This window comes from Leptidea sinapis, chromosome 14 (assembly GCF_905404315.1).
Source record: "Leptidea sinapis chromosome 14, ilLepSina1.1, whole genome shotgun sequence".
Lineage (NCBI taxonomy): Eukaryota > Metazoa > Arthropoda > Insecta > Lepidoptera > Pieridae > Leptidea > Leptidea sinapis.
The window spans coordinates 12,858,772-12,871,321 of NC_066278.1; the positions used below are offsets into that span (position 1 = coordinate 12,858,772).

The following is a 12,550-nucleotide window of genomic DNA, read 5'->3' on the forward strand; positions in this document are numbered from 1 at the left end:
TCACTTTGTCTAATCTTTAAAGAATAATTACCCACTCACTACTTTTTAGTGTAAACAACCTCTTCTTTATGAATACAATGTTGGATAACATTTTCAAAACTATCTTTACAGAAATGTGTATTTTCAATTTTAAATAAACGAACATTAGATTATTACATAAGTATATTATTCGAAGTTTAATGATTTGAAAACAGTTAACTACTTAATTACATTTATATCTAGTTATAATTTCTGCATTACGCCAAATTCTTCAGCATTGAATCATATCTTCATAAAAGGGGTATAGATATTGTTTCCTTTTACTCTTTAAAACTTTACTATCACCATAATAACTTACTTTTCATAAACCGCCAACAGTTTGGTAGTAAAAATACAAATACTAAACACGATATAATATCGTATTATTTGATATTTTTGTTTTCGCAATGAATTTCTAACGGGGTCGAGGTTTCAAAAAAACTGATAAAAGTCGAATGGAATCTATGAACGAGATTCGGGCATAATATTTATTATAAAATATTTTTGGCAGCTAACGCAAAAATAAACAACCAAGAGGATTTATTGCAATATACTTCCGCATAGGGGCCTGACTTCTGTTGAACCTAGGTAATAATAAAAGATTGCGTTTAATGTACTGAAACTCTCTGGTATAGCATTTTAAATAAAATTTGTTTATTTCTTAATCAAAAAAGTACTTAAAAACTAGGGGCAGGTGTCTCCCATTAAGCTTATCGCCTGTGGTGGAAGGACCGCTGTTTAATCTTTATTTAAGACAACCAAAATTAACTGACAAAAAGGACATGTTTCAAAGAAGGGGGGTAGTAGGATATGAAATGATTTCAGAAGCGAAATTTGTGTTTATAATGTGCGTTTGTAAATATATAGCATACTCAACTAGCGACTCAGGAACTGTTCTACTAGACTTTTACATTCATATATGTTTTTGTATAGATTAATTGAAATTCTTTATATGATACAATATATAATTTGGCAGAGCGCTTAATAAACTGTCCATCAGCAAAGGTTGTGTTAGGAGCTCTTGCCACAATGTCTTTTCTCCTTTTTTTACAGGATTTTAGGATCATATGCAAGGGATTTATGCTTTTTTACAATAGTGTTTGTAATATATAATTTTCTAATTGTAAGTATTTTTGTTTCTTTATATAAGCTATCCTTGGGACATCTGCACTTTTTAAAGTACATTGTTTTAGTAAGATTACGTTGTGTTCGTTCAAGTTCAAGGAATTTTGTTTTAGTGGCCCCACCCCGGATCGTTATACAGTAGGTTAGTACAGATTCCAGCAACGCTGTATAGATCTCTTTCAGGAGATCTTTATCTTCCAATTTTGGGCCAGCCGTCACTCTAGGTACTACGTATCTTAATGATTTAAAAATCCAAGTTAGTTTTCTCACCCACTGCATTATGTACTCTATTTGTAAGTCGCTGACCCAATATGACACCGAGATATCTAGTTTGAACTTGCTGAATGTATGGGCAGTTACAATGTACGGTACTTATCTTGTAACGCAGTTATGAATTTGGAGTGTGAAGTCTTTAGCAGGTTGGGCATCATTATATAAACTGTAGCACATGTAGTTGGTCTTATCTGCCTGAAGAGTATTTTTGTTACGTCACTTTGCATATATTGTAATTGAAATAATTAGTCAATTAAATTGAAAATAAGAACTTGTAATACCATTCTGTTTTAGAGTTTCTTGGTCGTTCAACTCTAAGGAAATCTGCCTTCCAAAACGAGCTGTATGAAAAAATGACATATTTCAAGTGTAATGCAATTTACCTATGAAATAAAATATTATTGATTTGATGTGATTTAAGACCGACTCGTATTCGCTGGTGCAGTTAAATAATTTTACTTTATGTTCACGTTGCGAAAGATACTGACTGAATGGTGTAGTTGCGTTCCTCTAATACCAATAGCTTCTAGTTTTAGTATAACTTTACGATTTTAATAAACAAATATTTTTAAACAAAAATTATATTGAATATAAGAAAAAACTCATTGAAAAAACGAGTGTGCGTTAGACCACATCACTAAAGTAAAAAAATATATTTATTTCTAAAATTATTCAAGAGCGAAATGAAATTACAGAATAATCAAGAAATCACCCTAGCCTTCGATCGTAACGCTCTCGTCAAGTATTCATGCTTACTCTCCTATTCAAGTATGCATAAAGAAGTTTTACTTCAAAAGGTGTAGTTTTGTAAGATTCGTTGTGTGAAGGTCCTATTCTAGAATCCACATAATAAGCCTCAAGTTGTAATTATCAAATCCTATTTGGCAAAATGGAAACTGATTACGTAATGGTATTTATATTTAAATTTAATTGAAACCTTTTCGTTACAGACCCTGCACCATAGTCAAACAATGGAAGGATGTTCAGCGCCGTTGGTAGTGAAATTCGCAGACACACAAAAGGAGAAAGAGCAGAAGAAGCTACAAGCGATGCAGGCAAACCTCTGGGGTCTGACTACGCCGGTAGCACCCACGTACTTGGCGTCCGAGGCTGCGCTATCTCCGGCGACGCAACTGCAGCTGTTGCAACAACTGCAGGCGGTTGGATTACAACAGCAGCTACTTCAGGGACAGGGTTCCACGTTGTTACAAGGTTAGTTCTTTTTAGACAAAATCATAAAGGAACGAAAAATTGAGGCTTTACAAGATCAGATGCCCACGTCATATTAAAAGGAACTTTAACAGAGCCCATATAATTTGAGCCGTAATGCATCACAAAACTACCTAAAGCTTAATGCAATACAGCCTTGAACAAATCGCACTGCACCGATCAATCTGAGATAAGTCTCATTTATAAGGTGAATTAAAATGCCGAAACATCTGATGAGTCTGTTATTACAACCACACCCTTCACACCAGAGCACATACGTAGACATTTACAGGGTACACCACTACTTTGCAGCTGAACTACGGTGTGGATATGTGTGTTGCCTCAAATATATGCCTTTTCAGGATCAACCTGAATTACGGCGAATTGTTGGCGTACTCATCCAACTAGAGGATTTAGAACATTTAGTCCAAATCATGACTACAAACGGTTGCACTCTACATTTTACATTGTAAGCTTCTGTCTTCTACCATTCACAATAATCCACGCACAATGAACTCAGCATGTTGATAGTGGAAAGTAATTTCATAAGCGATGATGATTATGAGAATCGGCTGTCATGAGGCATAATTAAATTCATGACACACAAGGCCAAACAAATCGTGATAGCGCGTTCATTTTCAATTATTTTAACCGAAAAGTTAAACATTTACTGACTGAAATTGGGAACAATCAGCGATTAAGCCTAATTATGTATTCAGTTTGTTGAAGTTTGATTATACTCGTTTACGTGGAGGGACCGACTTTTGCTTTCTTATTTGACATTTTCTTCTATAAATTATTTATGATTAGCATTTTTGAGCGTATATTTAAAACCCCTATTTTATGTTGCGATTACATTTTGTTCAACCTTTGGAATTCCCTTTTCGTTTATCCCTTCATTTTATAATTTGCTTCTGATGTCCTCTAAGTAGACCTGTCTCCTCCTGTAGGTATAAACTATCAGGATATCGCTTTCAATGGCGCAGGGCTGAGTGGAGGGGCTGTAAGTGGGGTTCCAGGAGTAACGACTGCTGATCAGCTGGGCGGGCTTCTGGCACCTGTGTCTGTACAGAACCTGGCAGCACTGGCAGCTATCACTCAGCCGGTTGTGACACAGTCGACGCAAATGGCACCGGCATCAGCGCCTCAACCGAATGCACCGCAGTTATGTGAGTATTTATTATTACATTCACAATAATTGACAAGATTATTTTTGGAGTGAGCTTGCGTAATTTCAAAACATACGTGAAATGTGAGGAAAAGGGAATGAGTTAATAATGAACGGACGAAAAGATAAGGAGAACAAGAGTTCGCCACTCTACATAAACATCTGATTGAATGAATTAGGATGTTTTGAGAATTTTCGAACTACAAATTGTACGATTATTTATTCATACTCGTAGAATTTATAGTTCAAAACTGTGTCAGGCAAGAAGCAATTATGCCCTATCACTCCGCAATCCGATGCGGCTTCCGAGCTAAAGTCTCAGTCTTTACTGACTGCCTAAAATTGTGTAAATTTATTAAATCTAATGCTGTTCCGCATAGCACAATTGATCCATGTTGTGTGCAAACTGCAAACAGCCTTTAAAATATTAATATTTTGATAAAATATTATATCAAATATTATTTCCTAATGTCCATCCACCTATATGGCTATTTGTAGCAATACATACCTATGTTATACAATATTATGATTTTAAGTGAATGGAAATAAGCTTACGTATACGAAATTTTAAATAAAAACGCTTAATAACGAAAAAATGTCAATTACTTTCAGAAAATCCTTAAAGCGTAAATAGGGACCTCGATAAAATACAGAAAGTATCAATCTGCCAGATTTAATTGACGTTTTTTGCTTCGTCCGTCGGGTTCCCTTCCGTACCCGAACTTCGTGGAACAATTACGTAACCATAAATTCATCCCTAATTGCTCGACCTGCCCAATCCCTTAATTGGAATATAGCCTCGTAAGATATTCACGAAACAGTATAAATTCTCTTTTCGCCCGCAAAACTTTCCTCTTTCAGATGCGCCTTTATTACGTTGAGAGTATAAAAAGGTTTACTAATGAAACTTTTTCACACTTCAGGTCTTCTCGGAAAGACTAACATCACAGGTAACGCAACGTCAGGATACAAAATATTGTGTGTTGCTGTGGAATGATTTTTTTGTTTTTTATTCATAGATGATGTTATAAATGAGAAAGCGTATGTTGTTTACCTCTCTCCAAAAAATACTTTAATATAATTTCGTAAACAAGACCCAAATATGGGGATGACGCATTGTAAAAATATAGTAAGTACTTAGTAGTATATTTGCCTACAACACTACAGTGGCAATACTGACTCTCACTTGTTTTTTGGGCATTATTCTGATTCAATGATAATCGAAAAACATTGTATATTACATTTCTCATTTATTGCACAACTTGTGCCTTGGCTTGGATTGATTTTTGTGAATAGGTAGGTACCTTCATAACTTAGTCGCGTAGTCTTCATTCCTTTTTATTGTCTTTTTTTAAATTCGCTTTTATATACTTGCATATTTCTACGAAAATAATGCCTGTAATATTATGTGTAGTATAATATATAGTTATAATCTTCAATGAAAGTGGTTTATTTGGCACTTATACTATGCAAAGAGATTTTGAAAAATATGTTCAATTTTCGATTGTATTCAATAGTAATATTTTTATTATGTTTACCATCAATATATTGTTTGATGTAAATTTACCTCCTTGTCTTACCATCTTGTCTTCCTGCTGAGATATTATATGACATAGAGCCAAAGTTACAGAATTTAGGACCACTTCAGAAAAAAATTGCAAACATGTTTTTATGAAAAGTGGCAAGCTATGTATTAAAAGTTTTAATACGCAGAGACTTTTAGCCAAATAAAACGTTGGGTGTTATTATATCAAGTTAAATAAAGTTTTTTACTTTTTCAAAGTATTTTCACAAGTATGCTGTAAGTATTTGCGAACATAATAATATTATGTATAAATTATCTGACATCTGTAAACAAGAATAGTAATAAAGAGATAATTTATTATAATTATTAGTTAAACCCCAGATAACCTAAACTAAATGATATAAACTAATAAAATGAACTTAGATATCTATGAGTTAAATGCATTGTAACGTTCCTGGTGTGTGAAGTTTTCAATAGGTAGGAATAGAAACTAGCAAACCACTTTATCGAAGGCTAAATGTTGATCTTACCTCTAGGTATCATTAGTACTCACTCTAGAATTTTGTGTCGCAGCAGCACACTCGTGGTATAACGTTGTAATTAAAGATTTTGAATTCAATAAACTCCCACACAACGTTATTTTTTACAAAGAATTTCAGGATTGTTTCCATACTTATATCATTCCCTAGAATGATGACTTGATGTCGATTTTTACCAGAATTCGTGCATCACATGATGTGAGGTGCCGATACATGGGCTTTTCTGTATCAATAAATACATTTCAAATGTTATATTTGTTGATGAGCTGTTATTAACTATTATTTAACTGCAGCTTGTGCATGATAGCGCTTATTTTTTTTATTTTTTGATAAATTACGATCGTGAATAACAATTTATTGATTGCTATTATATGGATTCATTGTGTATTGTTTTGTTTTGCGAGTATGTCATTGTTTCATATTGACTAACCATATTTGTTATTGAATTGTTTAAAATAACTCTTTTGTTTTGTGTCTCTTCGTTTATTTGTTGCGTTATCTAGTTTGGCAATATAACAAGTGTTAATAAAACTGTTTGTTTATTGTCTTGCAAGATTCATGACTCATTTTAAGACGCAAGACTAAACTTTCATCGTTAACTACTAATTTTTTCATCATTTTCTTTTTATCACCCAAAGTTTTTAAAAATACCTATGGATACAGAGGTAGTTAACTTGTTAATGCGCTATATTTAGCGCATTTAGCTAAAGCTTACGTGTACCTAGGTAGCAACCGAGTTTTTTTAGTTGTTAATAGTAACACCTAAGAAATAATTTCTAGATTGTTACTACTAAGCATTACCAATCGAGAAAATAATACAAAATAGCGAATTGTATAGGCATCATTTTCATAATTTCAGTAATACAGTCAAGTACCCAATTATAGTCACATCACAACCGACGAAAATTTCTCGATCGGGATTCTAGAATAGAAGAATGAGGATGTGTATCAGAAAGAATGGATAAATAATTTCTTTTCTCTACTGACTCATATAAAAAGAGCCATATATTCTTCATACTGTTAATAATGTTGCCTGCATGAAAGTGATTAGAAAAATATTTTTTATAAGTCATTTACATGTTTCTCTGATTAATTGAATTTTCAATATTGTTTATATTTGTTATTTTAACGGTTTTTATAGGGTCCACGGCAGAACCGTTGAGTTCTGCATACGCGGCGCAGTTCGGTACGGCGTTTGCGGCCGCGCCGCTCGGCTCGGTGCTCGGATCGGCAGCCGCGGCGGCCGCCGGCAAACAAGTTGAAGGTCTGTTTCAGTGATTATTAATATTAACATATTATAATGTCTTGATTAAATATCCATTACAGTAAGCTACTTTCCCTATTAAAAATTTGCCCACGCTTTTACTAGTTTGAGGCTTTCGTATCCCAAGGGTAGCCTAACTACTAAGATTGTCTGTCAGTGGAATGGCTCTCATAAGTCATAAGCCGCAGTAATTAGCTGGAACTTAACCGAGTGTTAATCACCTGGTATCGCCGCTATAAAAACAAACAATAGAATCAAGATTGCATGCTCCAAAATGGCCACCAAGCAAACATTTACCCCTGCCCATTACAATGCTCAAAATTCTTGAAAAATCCAAAAATTCTGAGCGGCACTAAATTTGCGCTCGTCACTTTACAAGACGAATGATGTGTCTCATTTGCCAGTAACTTCACTAGCTAAGGCGCTTTCAGTCCGAAACACAATAATGCTGCTGCTAATTACTGCTTCATTACAGAAAAAGGCACCGTTTTGGTACCCAAAATCTAGCTTGCTAGCTAGTTTCCTGTACAAAGAATTCTCCAACTGGTAAATGCCCTTAATGGTCTCTTAAGACACCCTTGGGCCCGAGACTTCCCGATTCTTTTTATACCCCGGGGAGTACAAGGCATAGCCAAAAAGCAACCAAAACCCAGTTTGCTGACGATTGCAATAGTGGAAACGTCTATATTTTTTTAATTTTCATATTTCAGGTCCCGAGGGCGGCAATCTGTTCATATACCATTTGCCGCAAGAATTCACCGACACAGACCTCGCCTCGACCTTCCTTCCGTTCGGCCACGTTATATCGGCCAAAGTGTTCATAGACAAGCAGACGAACCTATCAAAGTGCTTCGGCTTTGTGTCCTACGACAACGCGGCGTCTGCACAGGCCGCAATACAAGCCATGAACGGTTTCCAAATAGGTACAAAGAGACTTAAAGTTCAATTAAAACGCTCGAAGGAGCTATCCAGACCGTATTAGTAGTTTCCAGAACAATGTTCCTAGTGAAATAAAAAAAAACACACACACTAAGCAAGGTTGTTTTTGAACGTTCGTTGTGATGTTTTCGGTGCACTTGAACAGATAGTTGGTAAGCTACGAAGACGAGTCCACGTGCACAGTTGTTAACTAATAAGTATCGTTAGTATAAGGTTTGTGTCAAAGGATTTATCGTTTCCCAAAGTATTCCCAAAATTCATTTATTTCTTTATAGTTACTTTTAAAAATTTACTGATAGATAAGCATTATTTGCGTTCATGCGAACACCTAGACGCCAAAGTTTTTTTTCATTGCGTTAGTGTCATATTACTGTAGTCAAATATTGTCGTCCAAAGTTCACCGACTACCAAATTACTTATAAGTATTGATGTTTTATTTACTACTTAGACGTTATGCGGGATATTTTGTATCTTGTTTTTTTTTTACATGTTACCTACCGCTTTGAATCGACGTGGCCATGTTCAAAAGCAGATTTAGTGTTCGTTGTTTTAAAATTATAAGATTTTAGTGTAACATAAGATGATCTCAAAGTGATCAATGTATTTATTGTTTACCTTGTTGTTTGTACTTAACATTGACGTGATTCGTTTCCTTATTTATTGTGTCTGTATTTTGTTGGCTTTTGGATACGAGGTATTGTTCTAGAATTGAGAAGCATCAGCGTAGGTACCTTTCTCGTGATTAAATAATTGAGTTTTACAGCGTTCGGCTTGAGTATGTGATGCATTGTCATTATTTTTTCGTAATTTTTAAGTTCTTCTAAAATTGTGCCAAATTTTATTTTGTCAAAATTTAACGGTCTTACAAATAAGCATGACATTTAGCTTATAATTGGTTTATTCGGACGTATCACGTCCGACGTTTCCCGCGTTTATTTGCAGGACTGCTTGTCATTTGGAAAACTTCATAATTATCATTGTATTGACAGTGTTGTCAGCGTAAAACGTCAATATTTTGCATATTCTTGGTCTATTATCAGGCATAAATTTATACCAAGTTTATTTGTAAGGCCGTAAATGTTTAGGTAAGTACTTTACCTGTTTCCAAAAGCTGACCCAAAGCAGTGTTGTAAAATATTGATAAAGACATTTCTGTGTTCAGACCAAATAATTTTAGATCCTGTGCTCTTAAATAAATTAATGAAATAAGTAACATCATTTCATCAACAAATTTTCGTATTAACAAAAACATCGAACGCTGATTTATTAGTCAAAGATTATTAGAGTTAAGTACGTATTTAATATATTATTGTATTGTTTAAGTTTCATATTCATAGATAATTTGCTTCTATTCGTATGGCCACAATTGACCCAAGCTCATCGTGCTCAAGTCAATGTGCTGACAAAATGCTTTATTTAAGACATTTTAAAGACCAAAATAGGTCTTAGTTTTTCGCAAAATCATCTTAAGGAAGATTAATTATTGTTATAGTAAATTCTTCTTGTGTTAATTAAGTAAAATAAAAATTACATTATTTGCATTTTAATTAGGTATATCTTCACAAGTATTTAGCTTTGTGCCAATTTTTTCTTGATAAATTAATTGTTAGGAGTGTTGTGACCAGGCGTTGGCGTGTAACATCGGACAAGTTTTATGTAAATTTAGTCATTTTTAAGTCTCTAAAGACAATATTAAATTAAGTTCCCATTATATTGTAAATGCAATGGATACATTATGGGCATGTTAATAGGAACAACGTTTGGGTTGACTTAAATCATGATTAAGGGCATAGCATACAATATGCTAAGCACATGGGGTTGTTTTTTACATAATATGGCTTAAAATTATCGCCTGTTTCATTTTAAGGGCTACAGATTCACATTGTTCATTGGATATGTTTGACTACTATCAAATGATTCTTTAAATAGATATACTTTTTTTTAAGAAGTAGTTAGATACTGTAATATTTACTTGTATTGAAAACCAGCGACCTCAAAGCAGAATGTAACAAGAGTACTAAATATTATATTTTGTTCAAAAATTTGAGTGATGACAATTATATTAATTATCAAAACGATTTCGTGCGTAATCCGCAACAAGAGTATTTAACGTCCACAAAATGAAACCTGTCACTTGTCAGAGTACTTCAATTGCAATGTATAGATATTTAATTACATTGGTTATAGTATTATGTCATCACTCAGAGAATAATACAATTATTGCAATATTTAACTAGAGTTAGCATTTGTAGCTTTCGCTTCTGGAAACAAATTGTGTTAATCCTTATGAATGTTTCAAGTCGCGAGAAATTATTTTCATATTACTTGAGGACACGACCGCTGTGCAGTCTGATTATAGGTGTGATTTAGATATAAATAAAATGTGAAAAAAAATTTTCATCTTATAAAAAGTTATTTAGGTGTCGCGGATTTCAATGTTGTTGTACCTTATATGTAAAAACTCCTGTAAGATATCTTAAACTTTGTACAAATGATCAAGATATGGTTGTACGGAAAGTATATTTGTTTGGACAAACTGAACTGAGATGGGCCCACTGCTTTTCATGACAAACCATCAGATTCAGTGTGTTATTACTACAGTATAAAAAAAATATAGCGATTTGTCCTAAGACCAGACGAAGTCGCATGCAACCTATGTTTTTATATGTATTTATATATATCAACCAATGATATTCTATACATATATCACTTCATATAAAAACAAAGCCGGAATAAGCTTCCACTACTGCATCTGTATATAGCCGCATTTACTCCATTTGTATTCACTTCAGATTTGAATCGGACAGTGACAGTTGACACACAACTAATGAGAAGTGTGCATAAATTGTCTTTTAGCACACTTGTGCCGTTCCGCTATCAGACAGCGAATGATATGTCCTTATGTATGTGTATAGAATGTCATTGATATCAACGCTTAATGCTTGATTTGATTAGAATGAAAACACACATAGTGTCAATGCGCCAGCTCCTTTGAAGCATGTCAGTCATTTTAAATTATAGTTTTATTCTTATCTCTGTTAAACGTTGATTTGACAAAATTTCTTCTTCAGTTTGTGATAAGTACTAAAGTAATATATAACCACATTTAATTTTGCAATATTGGAATAGCGAATTGTGGTCAGTAAATTGCGGTTGTATGATAAGACAAATGAACATGAGGTCGAACTAATTTCAGAGGAATAAGGCTTATTCATGTCAATTTCACCGTAAGATTCGTAATTTGCCATAAAACTGTTAAACCTATCCGAAAAATATCATAATATTATGTTTAAGTTACCAATATTTGTCGGTAGATGGTAGCATGACAGTCTGTTATTTTTAGTAAAAAAAATATATTTTACTTACATTTTACTTTAGCGTGTTTTGGATTTGGAAGCTTTTTCATTTTTTTTGGCTATCCTGAATAATTTTAACTTTCCGCTGAAATGTGATAAAGTGTAGAGCTTATTTTGAAACTAGAATTCAATTTTTCATCAATAATTATTATTGTACTAACATTATACTCTCAATTTAGGTATCTTTACACGTTTTATCTTTATCTATATAAAATTAGCAAAGATACATTCAATACGTAATTATATGTGTCTTTTATAGTACCTATCGTCTACCGACAGCAATTTTATTATTTGTAAAGTTTAGCCAAGTTCTAATCGGAAACTTAGTTCCACTCAACAGAATTTGTAATTCACTCTCATATTACCAATAGAATGGAATAAATGTGATGAAACTCCTAAGATAACATAGGTAATATAATTGTATAGAAGAAGTGTGTACGCAGTCACGGTACCTACCAAACCATATCTTTAAACAGACTCTAAAATTATTTTTACACTATATCATGGCACCATTTCTATTAGATATACAATTGGTATGAAAATTTATAAAAGAACTGTTTTATACAACACCCATTTTGTTGAATGTAAATAAATGTCAAGTTGAAAAATGTTGGTGGTTTATTTTTACCTGGATACAAACATAAGGCGAGTTACCGGAAAGGGTGGCTTAAAAATAAAACGTCCGATAATATTATAGTTAATCGACCGAATACATAGTTAAGAAATAAGTAGTTTGTCAATTCTTGATATGTAACACTTAATGTTTCATGCCGGGTTGCCGCCGTATTTTCCAGTCTTGGTCCTAATTTTAACAATTATTCTTTAACGAGGTTAAAAATTTTCGCCTCGTACATTACAAATTGCTTTCGCAGTGTTTGTTGCGTCCGGGTCTTCAAAGTTCTATAAAGGCATAAATGACCTGCCCGTGAGATGGCAGATATACAGCTAGGGTAAATACTTCGATAAAATAAATATATTAGCTTCTGTACCTTTAAAATTACTTTGACTGAATTATATTACCAAATATAATTTGATTATAACGGTTGTTTTATCAATATTACTATGTAATATGTAAGATACGAGTATAACTGTTGTTATAATATAGACCAATGTTTTGCATTAAATCCAATATTT

General features: G+C 33.4%; 1 protein-coding gene across 8 annotated transcripts in view; it reads left to right on the top strand.

Moving 5' to 3' along the window:
* LOC126967981 (CUGBP Elav-like family member 2) overlaps positions 1-12,025 on the top strand; it is a 510,078-nt gene extending 498,053 nt beyond the window's left edge. For all 8 annotated transcript variants that reach the window (XM_050812728.1, XM_050812724.1, XM_050812725.1 and 5 more), the window contains 5 exons: positions 2,367-2,628; positions 3,576-3,794; positions 4,717-4,743; positions 6,999-7,121; positions 7,832-12,025. In XM_050812728.1, coding sequence (XP_050668685.1) covers positions 2,367-2,628; positions 3,576-3,794; positions 4,717-4,743; positions 6,999-7,121; positions 7,832-8,103 — 903 coding nt within the window. In that variant the 3' untranslated portion in view covers positions 8,104-12,025. The remainder of the gene's footprint in view (positions 1-2,366; positions 2,629-3,575; positions 3,795-4,716; positions 4,744-6,998; positions 7,122-7,831) is intronic.
* The last annotated feature ends 525 nt before the right edge of the window (positions 12,026-12,550 follow it).